The following is a 19,145-nucleotide window of genomic DNA, read 5'->3' as shown; positions in this document are numbered from 1 at the left end:
AAAACAAAGTTTATCAAAAAAGTCTTAAAAACAAAAATAAAAAAATATTTGGTTTCTGTATCCTGCATGTTCAGTGTATGTAACCTGACCAGGGTCCCTCACAACCTGCTGCTGCAGTTTGAGGACTTTTGGCAGCTGATTTAAGAGAGGTTTTGTTTGTTTAGGAAAAGCAATACTTTCAAGTCTGTCTGCAGCGCCCCGGCAGCTGCCTCCACACTCACTGCTCAGCAAGTTGTGACTTCCCAGCTCTAGGCTAAAACGGAATATTTAATGCTCTGGAGGAGACTTCCCGTCCCATCAGCCATGCACAGAGCTTCCTGCGCCAGGGAGTTAAAGCTCTTTTGTCCATCGTTTTCTGTGTATTGCTGCTCTCGGTCCCTTTAAAAGAAAAGTTACCCTGCCAGGTTCTTTGGTTAAAGACATTCCCGTGGGGCCAGGAGGTGCCTTCCCACAGGAGGTGGCTGGGAGGGAAGGGGCCGTGGCAGAATCCGTGCCCGTCCCTCTCCCGCCACCGCAGCGGAGCTCTGCATCTTTACCAGAGACGAGGGACCTCGGCTTCTTATTCACAGGCAAAATAATCCTTGAGTGGGGAAAAGAGGTGCCGGATGACAGGGACGCTCCATGATGTCTCCAGCAGCTTCTGGCGAGTCCCGCAGCTGATGCTGGAGACGTCCGTGTAGGGGAGGGGGAAGCCGAAGATCCTGCGGAGCGGAGGCAAAGGGGGTGAGGCCCGGGGGCTGCCCCACTCCATGGAGCCCACTGGCCACATCCAAGGTGCAGCATCCCTGCCCCATCTCTGCATCCAGCCCAAGGTCCTTCGAGCCCCAGCCCGTGTGTGAGCTCAGAACCTCCTCACTGAGAACAGTCCCTGCCCCTGGACTTTCCTCCCCAGAGCGGTGACGTGTCAACATGTACCACTTCCCACCCAGAGCTCTCAGAGCATTCAAAGACAACACAGTTGTTCCCACTCTGCCCAGAGCCAGCAGCAGACCCACCCCAGGGCAGGGGCAGAGCAGAGCCCACCCAAAGCCCTGTTCCCACGGGAACAGGCAGCCTGGGAAACATCCCACAGCAGTCGGTGCCACAGACAACATAACCCACATATGGATGGAGACCAAGCACCCAGACCCAGCTGTGGGTTTGGGATGCAGCCCATTCCAGGGGGACATCCCCAGGCTGGCTCTGTTTTAAAATTGGGTTTAGGAAAGCAAAAGGAAAAGAAAAACAGAAGAGCCACCAGTAATCTCTCAGCTAGGAATCAGCACCAGCACTAGTTATGGGGAGTAAAAAGCAAAGATCTAAAGACAATGGCACAGCTGGGAGGAGAAATATTCCAAGTCCTCATGCAGCCTCTCCAGCTTGGCTGAGGTCAACAGATCACCCTCCTGAGGAACCCCTGAGTCATCAGAGGTTGTTTGCCACAAACTCACAGCTCCTGCCTGCTCTGGCACACGCCAGACCAGAGCAGCTCCTCCCGTGGCAGCCACGGGAGCATCTTCCACAGTGCTCTCCATAGCTTTTCCTGGTAGAACTTTTGAAGGAGCCCGGTGCCAGTGCCACCCTGCCTGCCCCTGCTCAGCCAGGCACCTCTGCAGGCACCACCCTGGGCTACTGCACTGAGAGAGCTCTGAGTCATCACGCTGGGGCTTCCATCTCTTCACAATCAGATGGAAGCTCCAAGTGCCATTTCAAATGGTGTAATTGCTATTTCACTTTCAAATACCTACATGCCTCTCGCTCAAGCTTTAATTAGTTCTTTTTCCAACAAATACTGGCAATTTAAATATAAACATGCAAAAATATTTACACCCAGTCTGTGCTCACTGGCTGAGGATTTGGCTGTGCAAAAACCAGATTTTGTTGCTGTCTTTGGTGTGCAGGACTGCTAGTAAATGGATTTTACTCTACTCCAAGTCCTTCTGCTGTGTTTTGCCATGAATTCAGGGTGCAGCAAGGTGTGATCCAGGCTAGACACACCACACAGCTCCTGCATGAGCCCTGTCACACTCCCCTCCACAGGCTGCAGGTCCAGGGATGGGGACACTGCACTTTTCCCACAGTCTCATCATCGCTCATTAACAGGCGACATTATCATGTGCACAGGACCCCAGGGAAACGGGCTGCAGCTCTTCAGCTCCTGGGAGCTGGGCTGAGGGCCAAGGAGGAAAGAAGAACCACAGAAGCACCACAAAAGAGAACTACAGAGACTCAAAGCAGCAGAGCTGGGTTACCTGTTCATCCCCGGAAGGTTTCCCCAGAAGTAGCGCGCACGGTGGGCAGCTGACATCTTGATGGCATCGACCATGACCGGGTTACACTGCAGGCCAGGAGACAGGGTAAGAAAGGTGAGAGGAAGTGTGGGCTCAGTCCTCTCCTGCAGGAGAAGCTCTTTACCACCGCCCTGCTGAGACTTTAGGAAATCCCCTGCAGATGCTGCCCCAACACACCCTTGTTCCACACAGGGCACGGTCTATTCAGCCACATGGGCTCCCACAGCCTTGGCCAGCAGCTAAAGCAAATCCCAGCACACCACAGTGCCAAGCTGGCTGGGCCAGCATCAGGACCACCAGCCTCCAGTGGGGCTTTCACACACCAAGGTTCCTGCTGACCCACAGCCCATCTTGGCTACCACAGTGTTAAAGACCCTTTCCAGTCCCTGCCCTCCCTCTTCCTAGAAATAATATATATTGCTCTGAGCAGCTCCTGCAAGGCGGGTAAAAACCTCCCCCTGGGAGGGAGTGCTCAGGTTAACATGCTGGAGGCCAGAGGGGACCCAGAGCCAAGACTAAAAAGTTGATTCTTGGTACATGCATCAGGCAGGGGGTCTTCCAGCATGAGGGCCATACAAAACCACAGCCAGACCCTCACACACCTTGCACAGCCCAGCAAGTGTCTCCTGCTCCCATGTTCTTCCTGGAGCAGGCAGCAATCCCTACCTCCAGAAACCGAGAGATGTCCCTCTTGTCATTGACCCTCATGGCCACCACGTTCTCAAACATCCAGAAGAAGGGGCGCTCCTCTCCTGCCTTGGGGCGGGCGAAGTTGAGCAAGTGGTAAAATTCAAAGAAGAGCCTCCCAGTTCCTTCTGCAAGGGAGAGCCAGAGCAGTGGGTGGGACGGGCTGTGGCACAGGGACACAGGTCCGGGGGGCCTGGCTGCCCTCCCCACGGTGCTGGCATGGGACAGCCTGTGCTTTGCAGATGCCACCCCATGGTTTGCATCCCAGAGGGGAGTCACCACCAACCCGGACCGGGGCTGAACTGCTTCTGTGGACTTCCAGGTGGTTCCACACAGCAGGAACACCCCAGGGGTACCCAGCCCTGCCTTACCATACAGCGCCTTCCGGGCCGGATTGACAATGGAGAGGTCGTCACAGGGGCTTCCACCTATCACCAGGTCAAAGGGGCCCCACTCCTCAATCTAGAGCCAACAGACTAGGTTAGGAGATGTCATGTGGGGTGAGACCCACGTGGCCACAGCACCACACTCCCCAGCCCCCCCTGCAGAAATGTCCTCACGTTTCTCTTGGTTATGTTCCTGACATCGTGCACGTAGGTGATGTTCCCGTCGTGCCGCATGGTGCCCACAGCAATGGGGTCTTCAGAGATCTCTGAGGCAATGTACTTTTCCACTTGGATACCCAAGTCCTTCAGCACCAGGTACCCTGCCAAGGGACAGAGGTCTGAGGTTCCACTGCTCTCTTTAGTCTCACAGTCTCCTTCGTCAGCACTGATGCTCGATGTGGCCACTTTTGCTTGTCCTAGGTGGGTGCAGTCACACAGAACTTATGGATGAGCAAACCAGACTTCTGACCTGCTCCCGCAGGCAGGTTTGCTCCCAGAAAGCAGAACTCTAGAGCTGAGTGGACCGAGTCAAACCAGTTGCTCTCGGGCACTTCTTTACCAGAGGCCAGGTTACCAGCCTCCCCACAGCTCTTGCTGCTCAAGGAAACCAGCCACCCAAGACAGCACTCGGTGCAGCAGAAACCTCTGGGAGCAGCATTCCCACATCCTCCCTCCACCCCTCTCTCCTCCACAGACCTGGCCAGCCCCTGTCCTCATCTCCCTGCCCTTCCTCCCCTTCTCCCCACCAGGCTTTCAGAGACAGGTTTGAAGCCACAAAACCCTCATCCCCAAGCCCTGGTGCCTCCTCCAGTGCCTCACCTGTTGTGATGCTGTCAAACAAGGAGAGCACTCGAATGGGTCTCCTGTTTGCTGGTGGGACTGTTGGGTAGATTTTGGGTTCAGCCTGCAATGGAAGGACAGCAGTGAAGCTCTGGGCAGAGCTGTGATGCTCTAGGAGGCCAAACCTTGGCCCGACAGGCATCACCTCTGCCTTCAGGGGAGCATCTGCGGGACCACGAGCCCAGCACCCTCCGAGAGGGGGGATGAGTGAGACCAAGGCAGAGGGCTGATGGATTTTGAGCCAGCCCTGCCCTTGGCAGCCCTCTCCCCGGAAGCCCAGTGTGCTGGGCTCTCTTGCCTGCAGCCCTTACATATTCCTGCCCCTTGTCACTGGTGAAGAAGTCCTGCAGGCGGGTGTTCCAGTCCTGCCGGCGCTGCAGCACCCCGTAGCTCCTCTGGGGCTGGCACATGTAGCAGTTCCAGGGCTCCTGCTCTTTTGCCTTGGCCGACGTCCCTCGCCCCACCAGCACCTCCAGACACTCCACACAGAAGCACCTGTCCAAACCACAACACCTCATCCTGTCATCTCCAGAAACCCCTTTGGGTCACCCCAGCCTCTCCTGGCGTCTCCCCTGCCAGGCACTGGAGCCCCCACCCCATTTTGCTGGATGTTTTTTCAGGTAGCATCCTGTTTTTTAGGGCTGCTACCACAAGCTGGTGGCCCAGGCATGGGTAAAGCTCTGGCCAACCTTCCCAGGTGGAGCTCAGTGGGGATGGGTAGGCTGATGTGCTGGGGACCAGCATGGGACCCTGCCCAGGCTCAGGCATGACCCGACTTCCTTGCAGCTCCCCAGGAGCTCTGCCAGCTCAGCCAGAGGAGCAGAGATGGGGACATGCAGGGCCCACCTGCAGCAGCTGGCATTGCTGCAGAGCAGCAGCTCCTTCCCCTCACAGCAGACAGTGCAGTAGGACTGGTAGCCATCCTCGTCGTACATGTAGAAGAGCTCCAGGAATCTATCCTAGTGTAAGGACAGGCAGGAGGAGGGAAGGACAGAGGATCAGGATCCGTGCTCAGATGGTGAACAGTGAACACAGCTTCTCTCCGTGCATGGTGAGAGCTCAGAGATGCACGTCCTTGGTGCCTCAAGCAGGGAGAACATGCGGAGGGACAGCTCCATGGTGGATATGGCACGGGTGGGACCTGGCAGTCACCCCTCCTGCCCTGGCAGCAGGTTGGACTCTGCACCCCCTCTGCAGCCTCCGGGGTCCTGCTCGGCAGCTCTTACCCTGCAGGTCTGGCACAGGCCCCCCTCGAAGAGTGGGTGGAAGGTGGCCGGGTTCCTCCTCCCGCAGGACAGGCAGCTGTCTGTGACAGAGAGCTGTGCTCAGCGGGCAGGCCCTGCCTGCTCCCTGCACCCTGCCAGGGCAGCCCTGTCCCCAGGGCACCCACGATCTCTGCCCAGTGTTCCTGCAGGCACCTGCAACCAGCCCCACACCCTTCCCAAGAGAGACAGGACAACCCGTTACCTTCAAGACTCCCACTGTTGTTCGTAACTTCAGAAACCATTTGCTCTTTATAAATGAAAAAATAAAATATATTTATCATTCCTTATGTAACAAACTTTAAATGCACTCTACTTACAAATGCCTTATTTCTTGCATTAAAGCTGCTGCAGCTCTGCAGAGCGTTGCACAGAGAAGGCACAGGCCACCAGCATATTAGAAATTTTGGGGCTAAACCCCTGATCTTTCACTGCTGGAGAAACCAGAGCTCACAGCAGCAACACACAGACCATTTCCAAGTGGAGCAATTAAAGGAGCCCAGCTTGTGGAGCCATGTCTTGCAGCTGGGTTTGCTGCCGACTTGTAAGGCACAAGTGAGCAACAAGAGACCACAAAAGCCTTTGCCTTTGGAAAGCAAGTTCGTGGCCCCCAGGAAGAGCCCAGCCCTTTCCCAGAGAGATTTCCTGCTGCTTTTTAGGATGCATGGCCAGGCCATGCTGCTCCCCAGGTTACCTCGGGTCTGGTCATCTTCCACTCGCTGCTCCTTGCCATTGTTGCAGGGGTTGGACTTCAGCCTTTTGGTGCGGGGACACTGCTCGAGGGACAGCACCTCCTCCGTCCCGTTCCTCAGGGCCCCGTTCTCTGCAAGGCAAAGATGGCTCCCTGAGGATAAGCCTGCAGCCCCGGGAGCTTCCCACTGGGGAACACATCTCCTGCCCAGCCCTCCAGGTCCCACCCCAGCCAACAGCAGAGCCCCTCCAGACCGCCCTGGCTGCCCACGCACAGCAGGAGGCTCAGCCAGCTCACCAGTTGCCAGGAGCAATGGCTTGGAGGGAGCTTTGCTCTGGCTTTTTGCAGTGCTGCTGTGCAGGACATCCCAGCCGTGAGCCCTGGGGCCACCTCAGAACCAGGCCAGCAAGGCTGTGGCAGCGGGTGAGTGGACTCACAGCAGCCCCTGCCCAGCTCCTGCCACCCCCTCACCTGAGGCTTTGGGCGGCTGCAGCCCCTTGAGGCCCAGGGGTTTGAAGCCAGTGAGTGCCCAGTCGATCATGGGCTTCAGCTGCTCCTCCAGGGACTCCCTGGGGGTGGCTGCAAACGTCTTTCCTGACCGGCTCCGGGCAACCTGCATGAGAGGGACAAGGTGTGAGCCAGGGTGACAGGGGGAGCAGCCCGGCTGGTGTCTGCACAGCACAGATCCCCACCACAGACACATGCACAGGGTTCGGTGTCCCCAGCACAGCAGCAGCTGCCAGATTCCCGTGCTGGGTGTGCCCCTGGCCCTGCCTCCCCCCTGCAATGTCCATCTGTCCTCCAGTCCCAGCCGGGAGAGCAGGGACAGGCCAGCCCCAGCTCTCTCCTGGACGCTGCTCCCAGGCAAGCAGCAGGGAGAAAAAAGGCAGCAGAAGGGCCTGTGGGTCTGCAGCACCATAACCCAGTGTGATGTGTCCCCTGGATGAGGATCAGAGCCATGGGGTGCTCAGCGACAGCCCTGATGGCAAAGGGCATCCAGCACCAGCCCAGGACACCTCCAGCCAGTGACACTGCCTCGCCACCACGATGCTGCTGCAAAAGTCAGAGACCTGGCAGGAGCCTGGCCCAGGGGTTCTGGAGCAGCGAGACCCTGGGGCAGCAGCAGTTACACCTGAATCTGCTGGCAAAAGCAGAGTTTGGCCCCATGGCTGCACTTGGAAACAGTCCCAGCAGGGAGAGGATAGTTTTCCTATAGACATCTGTCCACATCGCCCCAGCAGATGGGGGAAATCATTAATTCTGGGCACTGGCAGGAGCTCCCTGGGCTGACAGCTCTCAAGGTGACTCACAGGCATCATCCAGACCAGCCCCAGATGCAAGGCAGAGCATCATGTAGGGGCAGAGCCAGGAGGCCCCAGCCCCGGCCACCTCCCTCACCTCCCAAGCTCTGTGGGCACCTGGGCTGAGCAGACGTCCTGCTCCCCAGCCAGGGCATCTCTTCCTGCCCCAGGAAAGTGCTTCCTAGGCCAGCTCAGCTGCATCTGCCACCCTGCATGCAGTCCATCTCTCCCTACATCCCACCACCCCTGCAGAGCCCAGGGGCCTCACCCACCCAGCCCCAGCTCCGCTCCACTGTTACCTCCAGGGCATGGTATATGGCTCGTCGGTAGGAAACCAGCTTATTAAACGTGGAACAGTTGAAATGCTGCCTAAAGGCCATCAGTCCCACCAGCTTGTCTGCAGAAACCTGGGAGAGAGCAACTAAAATTCACCAGCAGGCACAGGGATGCCTTGCTTTGGCTCTGTCCCCCACATGGCACCATGTCCCCCCTGGGGACCGTGCCCCCGCGCCGCAGCCCCGGCCCGGCAGCACAGCGGTTCCCAGCACGGCTGAGGGCACTGGGCCTTGTCTGGACCATGGAGCTGTGAAAGGAAGCCCAGCAGTGGGTTTGCGGCGGGCAGGACCAGCAGAGAGGGAGGAGGGCAGAGGCAGCAGCATCACAGCAGCAATCAGGACGGGTGGTTTGCACCCTCTGCTGGCACCGCACGCCTGCCGGCACAGCCAGCACAGCACGTCCCTCCCTCCTGCCTGCAGCCAACCGTGACAACAGGGATCCAGGAGGACATCACTGGGCAGGGAGCAACAGGGACACAGCCCCAGAGACCAGAGTTTGGACAAGACCCTGCGAAGGGGCCAGGCAGATGTCCCCACTGCTGGATCCTGTCACCAACCCGCAGTGGCCAGTCATTTATAGACACTAGAGGCTGAAGGGCATCCAAGAGCCTGACCATGCTCAACACCAGGGTCCCAGCCTGGGGAGGCTGCAGCTGGGCACACACACCGAGGCAGTCCCAGGAATGGGACAGATGGCAAAAATGCACAGGGAGGGGATTTCAGCCAGGCACAGGCAGGGACAGGCAGGCTTACCTCGGAGAACTTCCCATCTCCAAACCACTGCACCCACCGCATGCCCGAGACGGCCTGGCGCTTGGCCGTGGCTCTGTAGGAGACGACGATGGCAGGCCACCAGGAGAAACCTTTGATCTTTCCCCAGACAAGCTCCCCGATTCCAAATTCCTTCCCATCCTGAAAGCAAAAGGACAACACACATCAGCCAAAAGCACCAACTCCCCATTTTATCCCAACAGCCCCGCAGGGAGCCCTGAAGCACCAGGGAACAGCCACAGGCTGAGGGAAGTCCCATGCACGGACCTCCGTGCCCTGATCTATAAAAGCTGCCCCCTGCTCCTCCCAGCAGGGGCAGCACCCCTGGCAGAGCTGGCTCCCAGCTCAGCAGTGCGTGCTCTGTCCTGCTCAGCCCTCCTGGCTCCTGCAGCCCGTGCGTGCCCACTCCTGCCTGCCCTCCTGGGGTCTCTCCAACACTGGGAAGCCTCTTTCTGCCCTCACACAGCAGCGCTGCCTGTCACAAGAGGACTTGCAGCAGCCCCGGTGGTGGGAATGGGGGGCAGCAGCTCCAAGGAAAGCAGATGGACTCTTCTGATGCCCTCGCAGCCAGGTTTGCCAGGCTCACCACACGCTGCTGCTGAGCCTCAAGGCAGGGCCAGGCTGAGGGATGCAGAGGCAGGGCAGGGGGTGCTGTGTGTCCTGCCCACCACAGGGAGGACTTTGCACGGAGGTTGCTCCCTCAGCTCCCTGCACAAACGAGGTTACTCCTGGGCACAAGGAAGCCCCGTTCATGGGGCTTACAGCTCAGCCTGTCTGACTGCACCCCAGGGAGAGGGCACCAACCCTGCTCTTGTTCCCACAGGGAAGGGCAGGACACAGGACAGACTGAAAACAGAGAGAAGAGCTGGGAATTTTGTCATGACCATGCCAAGGGCCTCCCACAGGCAGACCAATGGGGGTCACACTGGCACAGTGCTGTGCCCAGGGAGGCAGCTCACACAGGAGCAATCCCAGGAGCAGCCACCTCAGCCTGCCCAGCTCCTTCCCAGCTTTGTTCTGCAATTAGGCACCTAATTATGCAGCAAAATGCAATTGCCCAATTCCTCTAAGTCTTGGGCCCTGCCCTGACACCCGCAGGCACTGAACCAGGCTCCTCTGCAGCTCCAGCAGCTTCGTGCCTCTCCAGCACCCCCCGAAAGAAACATTTTCTGCACATGCAACTGCCTGTCTGGGCAGGGCAGGGCTGCCAGCCCGGCGTGTGCCCCGCATGCGGCTCCTGGGGCCCTGGGAGGTTTTGCAGCCCAGGAGCAGCAGGCAGGGAGGGGCTCGGCAGGGCTGGTGCCCACGCAAGGTGCCCCTGGAGCAGCACTCACCCCGCTGTGATGGACAGGGGGACAGCCTGGGACCATCCCACCCTGCACATGCTGGGAAGGGAAGGCAGGGAGGAGGCAGAAGCAGCAGAAAGGTTTGCAGACAAGCCAGGACAGTTCACCCCCACTCTGCACCACATCGGGGGCAGGATCCCAGTGCAGCAGAGTTTGGCCCCTCCGTACCTGGTATTCCAGTGGTGTCCCCACATCTCTGCTCTCTGGCTCCTCAGTCCCCAGCTCGGCAGAGCCATTCTGGCCCTCCTGGGAGCTGCTGCCAGAGAGTGTGCTGCTGCTCTGGGATGAGTCCCGGGAGTCTTCCTCCGTCAGGTCGATGGTGGCCACGGGGACAGACGTGGCCGAGCGACGCTTGGAGCTCTGGGTGCAGAGGGAGGAGGGTGTGAGTGTAGCAGGAAGGCGGGCAGTGGGGAGCAGAGAGCTGCCCCACATCACCCCCAGCCCCTCGGCTGGGAATGGGAGAGCGAGGAGAGGGGAAGATGGGGAGTGGGAATGCCACCGCAGCCAGAACAGTGGGAAGGGCCCAGGACTGGGGTGTCCGAGGAAGAACTGCTCTCCTTTTACTTGCCAGACACACAGAACACAGTGCTCCAGTTGTGCTCTTCCCTTTTCCCCTCCCCAATTCACCCCAGTGTTCAAAGCACCCAGTTCACAGCTAGGGCATGCAGCAGCACACACACACACTTCACAGGGGAAACTGAGGCATGGAGAGCCTGCAATGTGTCTGACTCCACTTGGCCAGGGCACAGCAATAAAATCCAGTCCCTGGAGCCTCAGGGATCCCCAGGGAAAGCCTGGCACCCGTGCAGACCCTCACCCGCAAGGGAGTTCGCAGGTCCCTCAGAGTCTCCTCGTTGCTCGTTGCCTTGATCCTCATCTCGTGCTGGGTCTGCCCTGCCTGGAAGATGAGGCGCACGGGGGGCTTCTGCCTCAGGCTGCTCTCCCACCCAGCGCTGCCCCGGGGCCGCGTCTGCAACCAGAACAGAGGTGCTGTGGCAGGGACGCCTGCCCCACGCCCGTGGCACGTGGTGGCCTTGGCAGTGCTGAGGTTAGCGGTTGGGCTTGATGACCTTTAAGGTCTTTTCCAGCCAGAACCATTCTGATTCCACTCTACGACTCTGTACCCTGTGATACCCTCCCTCCTTGCAGCTGCAGCCAGTGGCGTGACTGAGAGCAGGAGCCAGCAGCCACCCCGGGCACAGCACCCTGCCCACACGCGTGGGTGCTCTCCCTGGCACCACCCAGCCCTGCACAGCCACCCGGGGCAGCTCTGCCCCTGCGGTTTCAGCAGCCACAGTGTAGAAACAGTCCAACCCAGGCACGTTTCCTGCATCCGGCATAACAGCTTCAAATCGAAAGGAGATTTTGCAAGCAAAGAGCCCAAAACCCAACATAGTGGGAAAGCAGAATTTTCACTCTGGTTGGATTTATGGCTCACTTTTTCTGGAAGCTGCCTCGTCACAGGCAGATCTCCAACCTCGGGGTTTTGTTTCAAAATCAAAACAATAAAGCCAGAAGGCAAAAATGCTTGCAGACCCTGGAGGTTTGTCAACCTAGTCAACAAAAGGAGGGGTTGAAACTGGGATCCAGGCCCGAAGCAGCCAAAATCAGGCCACCCTGAGAGACATGAGACGCTGCAGTCCAGCCACACAACTGAGACTTCTTAAAAGTATCAGCAGAATAATGATTTGACTGCTGCAAGATGCAGTGGGCATCACTGCATCACACCACACCCTCCTGCTGCTGCTGGCCTCAAGTAAATCAAGAATTGAAAAATGAAAACTAATATTATTGTAAATGAGAATCACATCTGCCATTGGGCTGTTCCCCCAGCACCAAGTGCGAGAGCTGCTCCAGAGGGGAAGGGGTGAGGGTCCTGGCACCAGCTGCCCCCGCAGACAGCCCACAACCCCCTGGCAGCAAGGCTTTCCAGCAGCCTTGGTGAGCACCTACCTCCTGCTTCCCCGTGAGAGTGAGCGGCCAGGACAGCTCCTCCTTGGAGAGGTCTCCCTTGCTGACCCTCTTGTTCTTCAGGGAGGGCAGCCCCAGGCCCCCGGCATCTGCGCAGGGACACGGCAGAGCAGGCTCAGCTCTGTGAGCCCCCCAGCCATGCCCCTGCACATCTCCCAGCTGTGGCTGCTCCAGGCCAGAACCTTCACTTGGAGAAGTGTGGCCAAGAGCAGAAGACAAGTGATGTCCCCAAGACTCCCCATGGCAGTCCTGCTGGCACTGGCAGCCCCAAACCCCCCACTGCCCCAAAACTGTAGGGACTCTGATAGCCAGTGTGGGAACCTTCTCATGCACCTTTTTGTTCCTGAGAAGCACAAGCAAACCACACCCCCACTATTCAGGGCTTGTCACCACCCAATTAAAGCAGGATCTTATGAACACAAGAGATGGGATTTGGGGACCATGACTGGAGCATCTCAAGGAGCTGGCAGCACTCCTCAGGCAGGTGGGGGCCAGAGGGACCCCAGCGACAGCCACAATGCTGCAGCCCCTTGTGCATCCCTGCACATCCCGGGCACAGCTCACCTGGAGCACTTGGCTTCCCATTGGCCCCCAGAAGAAGGGAAGGTGAGTCTTTAGTGGGGTCAGTGCAGTCCCCGTTGAAGAGGATCAGCTCTGCCCTGCAGTCTGCCTCATCCTGGTCATGGCTCTTCTCCTTCTTCATGGTTGCCTGTAGAAGCCAGAGCAGAACAGAAATTTAGCAGAAAGCCAAATCAGCAGGGCAAAGCAAACAGCACAAGCTCCTCAAGCCAGCCACTTCTCATGCCCTTGGCAGAGGGAGGGGTCTGACTGCAGATGCATCAGGAGTGATAGTGGGAGCTAATGGGCACCTGAACAAAACCTCCTCAGAAATGTGGTGGCCCTCAAGATCCACCAGCCCCACTGACTGGAAGCCCCAGATGAAACCTGCCTGTCCTTAAGGAAGCACAGGAGCTTTTCTCCAGGGCTGTGGCCACCATCCATATGCCTTGGAGCAGTCCTGGCACTGCTGGAGCAGACACCCTCTGGAGGGGAGCTGTGCTTCCTAGCCCAGCCAGCCCAGAGAAAGCAGGGGACAACCCATCCCACCCCCTGGACACCAAGCCTCACCGTGCTCTGGCTGCCCAGCACACCCAGCACTGGGTGGGCTGTTCCAGCAGCCGCAGGACACAGCAGTGAGCTGCGGGGGGCAAAGTCCTGGCGCCTGCAGCCAGTTCAACTCCCCCAGAACGGGAGAAAACTCCTCCTGCCGCTGCTCCCCCGCCCGGGGCCAGGGGGCAGGGCAGGGGGCTGTGCCTGCAGAGCCTCCCCCACCCCCCACCACATCCCCCGGAGAGGTGGGCTCAGCTCCAGAGGTGGGGCACAGCTCCCCTGCGCCCAGCTGCCTCTGCCTTCCCTTGGGTGCCCTCCCGGGATCCTGTTTTTGGGAGCGGGAGCTTCCAGGCTCTCCCAGGGGCTCCTGGGACAGCGCTGAGGAAGCTGCCTCATTGCTGGGCTATGGATCTGTGCTGCAACTTGCCCCTTCACCAGCAGTCATTTCAGGAGCACGTAAGTCAGCTCGGCAAGCTGAAGAGCCAGCAGGGCTCTACCCACCTAAGGCCCTGCTGGGACGCAAAAGCAAACCCCCCCTCCCCAGCCCCAAAGAGACCCCAGGCTCCAGCCCTTCTGCCCCCTCCCCGGCTCTCGCTCAGCATCGCTTCCAACTGCTTCAACAACTGAGATTTCTGCTTTGAGATCATCTGTCAGCACCTCTGACAAACAAAGACCAGCTGCAATGTGATGTTTTGGGTGCCAAGGGCAGCGTTAAAACCCGGGTAACATCCAAAGCTGAAGGAAAACAGGTGTCCAGCACCCACCTCCCCAGGCAGAGCCCCCAGGGTGCACATCCTGCCTCCCCCTGCAGACACATCACCTCAACAAAGGGAGGAGAGGAATGGCACCAGAGGGAGCCTAAAGCTACGTAAACCCCTACAGTTGTGAGAAGAAATCCCACTGCTGCTGCACATCTGCTCCCTGACCCAGCAAACAATTCCTGGGAGCTGCCCAGACTCGCTGGGCTGCCCCCTGGCCCGGGCGGCCGGTCCCGGATGCTCTGGGATGCAGCAACACGCCCCGGTGCAGCACAGCCCCGTCAGCCCCTGCAGGGTCTGCTCCCCCTCCCCAGCCTGCCAGGCTGCAGAACAGTAGCAATCCCTGCCAGCAGCACCGCTGCCACAAAAAAAAACTGCAAAGCTCACCAAGAAATGGTGAATCTCACTGGGGAATCCATGCAGGGAGGTGAGAGGATACACTGCTCTCCCAGCAGGAGGGTGACCCAGAGGAAAGGCTGGGGACAGAGAGATGGGGCAGCATGAGGCTGTAAAGCTCCAAAGAAGACAGGAGCAGGCACCGCCTCCTCATATATCTGCACCCTCAAAACCCCAGCGGGACCCTCAGAGGGCCTTTGCATTCAGTTCTTTCTCAGGAGCTTGTTTGGGAGCCTCAGACAAAAGCCTGAGCCCACGAGGTTCAAACTTACCCCTCAAAATGGCTTTTCCTTTCTCAGACCTGGGTGCTACCAAATGCCCAGCACGGCCAGCCCACAGCAGGCACTCAGGCCCAGCATATCCCTGCCACCCCTGCACTGGGGAGGGGACACAGCAGCCAGGTCTCCCATCCCTTCCCACGGGAAGGACATGTAGGCTGGGCCTGAGCACACAATGTGCCAAGCTCAGCTCTGCCACGTGCTCAGGGAGCTCGGACATAGTCTTTGTTTAATTATAAAGGGGGGGGAGTTATCAGTTGGGAGGCAACCACTCCCTGGCAGAGCTGGACATCTCCCCCCAGGGCTCTGCTGGTCCACAGGCATCACCATAACCAGGCTTTTCAGCCCCCAGGTGCAGGGCTGGGGAGGAGCACACAGGGCCAGGCAAGAGAACACATTGCTCCGTGCATTTCTCCAGCTACCACTGCCAAGACCACTCGAGGAGATCCCAGCTCCGTCCTCTGACACGCAAACAGGAAAGGGAACATCACATCAGCATCCAAACAGCAAAGCAAGTGACAGTCTAACTTTCCCAAAAACGGGCCCCGAGGCAGCAGCACTGCAGCACCCATCCCTGCTCTGGCTGCTGCTGCTTTGTGCACCAAGCAGAGACCCAGAGCCGAGATGATCCTGTGGTCCTGCCTGCTGAGGCCGGTCCGACCCGCCGCCCTCCAAAGATCTCCTGCTGGAGCCCCCGTCCTTGCAAGCCCCGGCACCTCCTGCTCGGGAGGAAGGCTCAGCTCTTTGTCCTCGCCTCCCCTCGCAGAAACACACACCAACATGTGCACTCAGGGCATTGCGAAAATAATAAGAAACAGAGCACTCCCCTCACATGTTCTGTCTCACGGGAGGAGCAGAAAACCAGCACGGCAGTGTTTGCACTGCTTAATGTACTGCAAACATACAGGCGTGCTCGAGAGCCGTGTGCTTCGTACAAGAACCCAGCGAGAGTAAAATAAAGCAGGATCCCGGCCCGATGCTCAGAGCTCCGCCAGAGCCCGGCGCTCGCGGCAGCGCTGCCACTGCCTGGTGACCAGGACGTGCCCTGCAGCGATACCCCACCGAGACAATGAACCCGCCGACTCCGGATCCCGCCCTAGTTTTGCAATACCAGTTTCTTTAAGGTTTGCCAAACTGGTTTAAGACCATGCCACAACATTAACTGCTTAGACAGACTCCCGATGCCTGCCCGGCCGAGCTCGCCGGCCGCCCCGGGGCGGGCAGAGCTGCTGCGCTCACCTGCGAGGCCGTGCCCCGCTGCCCCGGGGCTGCTCCCCCAGCCTGCTTTCAGTTTTCCTTCTTCAGAAAACAGAGCGGGCCCCTTATCAGGTGCGTTTCCCGGTAGGTGGAGAGATTGCAGGGGAGACAGGCGGACTTTGCCTCCAGACAGGGGCATGCATATCAAAAGACTGGAGGGAAGCGTTTTACATGATGGCTGGGATGGCAGCCATCACCCAAGCCCTGTTTGAATAACAAAAAGAAAGAAAGGACCCCAATGGCCGGGGCTGCTGCCTCCAGCCTGGGCTCTGGGCTATCTGTGCGCACACAAATGGCCTTTAATTCTCCCCAAACAGAACATTTCCCTCTAATCCTAGAAAGAAAAGAGTTGCTGGGTTGGCAGTTCAGTAAGAAAGGGAGCCCATTTTGGCAGATCTGCTCATTAAGAAGGGGCAGGCTCTCCTCTCCCCTCCCCTGCCCGTTTCCTGTGCCTGGCCCCTCTCCGCGCTCCGGCACTTCCCTCCATTTTCCCCCTGTTTCCTCTCCTGCCCCGCTCTGCTCCCCCGCCCCGAGCAGGGCAGCCCTCTGCGGCCACCCCCAGGCTCCCGCTCCTCGCCCTCTGCCTTTCAGCAAAGCTCGGTTGAAAGAAAAGAAACAAAAAACAAACCGGCCCCTCCTCTCCCAGTGAAGACCAGGCCGGAGAAGTCTCCTGGGCAGCCACCATCACAGCCAGCCGCTGCTCCAGCCGCTCTAGGCTCTTTACCATGCTCATTTCGGTCACGTCCCGCTGAGCTGAGCCTCGCTGGCTCTCCCGAGCCCCCTGCCCAGGGATGTGCCCGGGGGGAGCAGGCACCCGGGCCGGTGCTGCCTGCGGGCAGGGCTGGGGGCTGCGGCGGCTCTGCCGTCTCGCCCAGCGGCAGCAGGTCCTGCGTCCGGAGCCGTTACTGCTTCATCTTGCCCCTGCACAAGAGTTAAAAGGAATGACAATGACACTTCACTGTCCTCATGTGTCCCCGTCTGGCCCCGTACAGGGGGGCACATGCTCCCACCCTCCCCAGAGCCGGGGGCTGGGACACCCTGGCTCATTCCCTCTCATTTCTTTAGGAATAAGGAAACTGGAAACTGAGGCAGAGGATGCAAGTCCTGCTCGGGGTTCCAGAACCCGTGCTCCTTCTCCTGACCCTTTTTCGAGGGAGATCCGTGCAGCATCAGCGAGAGCCTCAGGATCAGTGCTGGGTGCCCACCCACTGCCCCCCTCCCCGGACTCCTGGGACTTGTGGCCCACCTTGGGGCCACCCTGGAGTTTGTTTCTCTTTCTTCGATACTTTTCTTCCACCGGAGCTTCTCCCGGGCTGGGCAGGAGGAGGATGCGGGCAGAGATCCCCTGCTCGGTACCTGCCGCCCCTTTCCCTCCAGCCCCGGCCTCGGGGACACTTAACGCCCGAGGCACCGGCCAGGAGCTGTTTTCCTGCGAACAGAGAAAAAGCCAAGATGAACTGACAGATCCCTGACCCGAGAACCGAAAACAAAGGTGTTCAGCCCCGGCGGCGCTGCCGCTGCATCCCGGGCTCCCGGAAGGCCTCCCCGTGCCCCCCTGCCTGGGGGCGGTGCTGCCCGGGGCCCGCCGAGGCACGGGCAGGGCAACCCCGGCCCTCCCCGCCCCGCTGCCATCACTTACCCTTTCATCGACGGGATCATGAGGCCCCGAGGGTTTGCAGTGCTCCCGCCGCGGCCCCGGGCTCTGCCCCTGCCCCGCATCCCCTGCCCGTCCCGGCACGGCCGGGGCCCGTGGGGGGGTCCCAGCCCCCAGCCCGACCCCACTGTGACAGCCCCGGGACGCGCCCCCAGGATACGCGGCCGTGACGCCTTCGCGGGAAACTCCGAAAGTTGCGACGGGAACCGGAGGGACGGCCGGGACCGGGAGAGAGCCCGGCCCGGGGCTGCGCCGCGCCGAGCCCACCGAACCCGCCTCGGGGGCCGAGCGCCCGCAAGAAGTGGCGGCGGGACCCGCTGCCCCGAGCCCCCCGGAGCGGAGCGCCGCGAGTCCTCGGTTACCGGGCACAGGGCCCCCGATCGGCCGGGGTGCTCCCGCTGCCGCGTCCCCGCCTGCCCCATTGTCCCCCGCCGCCACCGCGCACAACAAAGCCGCCCACGAGGATGCGTCGCGGCCCCAGCCCCGGTAACCCCGGACCCCCGGCCCGGTCCCACGCTCACCTGCGCCGCGGCGGGACGCGCCGTCCAGCGGGGCCGAGCCGCCGCACGCCGCCCGAGCCCCGGCCGGCCCCCGACAGCCCCGCGCTCCGGTTACATGGCGCTTTAACCCTGCCCGTGCTGGGCAGCCCCTCCTCCTCCTCCTCTTCCTCCTCCTCCTCCTCTACCGCCCCACGCCCTCCGCGGCACGGCGGGGGAGGGGAAAGCGGGGTCCCCACAACACCCCCGGTCCCCCCGGGGCTTCGCACCCCGGCGTCCTTGTATCCCTCCGCAGCTCCGCATTCCTCCAGTGCCCTGCACCCCCGGCATCCCCCCGGGGCTCGGCATCCTCCAACGGCGTCTTCGCACCCCCAGCGCCCCAGTATCCCCCCACATTGCCCGGGAATCCGCATCGCTCAGTGCCCTGCATTCCCCCCGGTGTCCCGCATCCCCTCCCCAGGGCCCAGCATCCCTCTCCCGGGGCTCCATACCCTCCCTGATGCCTCGCACCGCCCCGGGGTTCCTCATCACCTGGCACCCTCGGTCGCCCCGGTGTCACGCCCCCTGTTCGGCATTCCCCAAGGCTCAGCAAGCCCCGGGGCTCGGCCCTCAGAGCCCCCCGGGGGAGAAGGGGCACCCGGGGCCGGCCAAAGCCCCTCACCCCACCGAACCAGCCCTGTGCCCACTGGCTCCCACCAGCGCTGTGCCCCTCGGAGCTCGGACAAAGCCTCACAATTTTCACAGTCAGTTTTCGCTTGTTTGTTCTCTCCCTTTCCCGTACGGACCCTTGGAAGGGCTGTGCTGGGGACGAGGGAAGCAGCCCACGCCTCTCCTGCCCCAGACAAAGCATCCAGAGTCCACGTGGGGTATAATCTTCTCTGCTCACTTGCTATCACGTCTAGATCCAGCAGATAACTATGTAACAGTAAGAAGAAAGAATAAGATTATCCTGGTGGGACAGAAATAAGCTTTCAGGGCCAGAAGGAAAAATGATTAGCCAAAGTATCCAAATGCTGTGAGAAGGGCCTGGACCAGTCCTAGGTCTGTATTGCAGGTTCCCCCAGGCCACCCCTCCATCCCTGCAAAACACAGGCATGAAAAATGTGGCTGCACGTGCAAAAAAAAAAAAAAAAAACCAACCTGCAAGTGAACAAGAGGAGCTGAGAAATCTGGTCTGGATAAGCCTTCAGGAAGACTGGAGATTACAGATCAAGTAAACACACTCCGCATAAAACTAAAGTTAATTTGCAGCTCTGTTGAGTGGATTAAAACCACACTAATAGATTTTACTCCTGTTCATTTTTCCAAATTTTGGAAAGCAAAATGCTTTTGCAG

The 19,145-nt window shown here is 59.7% G+C and overlaps 1 protein-coding gene across 1 annotated transcript; it reads right to left on the bottom strand.

The window, feature by feature from the left end:
* Positions 1-461: 461 nt before the first annotated feature.
* DNMT3B (DNA methyltransferase 3 beta) lies at positions 462-16,392 on the bottom strand. Its single transcript, XM_051633257.1, is given in 20 exon segments — positions 462-701; positions 2,232-2,317; positions 2,937-3,091; positions 3,094-3,186; positions 3,329-3,419; positions 3,518-3,663; positions 4,163-4,247; positions 4,495-4,678; positions 5,030-5,142; positions 5,410-5,489; positions 5,651-5,695; positions 6,140-6,268; positions 6,608-6,749; positions 7,737-7,844; positions 8,526-8,684; positions 10,058-10,249; positions 10,707-10,859; positions 11,843-11,949; positions 12,425-12,569; positions 16,288-16,392. Coding segments are annotated over 20 exon segments (2,460 nt in total). The 3' UTR covers positions 462-559.
* Positions 16,393-19,145: the final 2,753 nt, after the last annotated feature.

Source organism: Apus apus, chromosome 15, assembly GCF_020740795.1.
Source record: "Apus apus isolate bApuApu2 chromosome 15, bApuApu2.pri.cur, whole genome shotgun sequence".
Classification (NCBI taxonomy): Eukaryota; Metazoa; Chordata; class Aves; order Apodiformes; family Apodidae; genus Apus; species Apus apus.
This window is presented reverse-complemented; position numbering and strand designations above follow the sequence as displayed.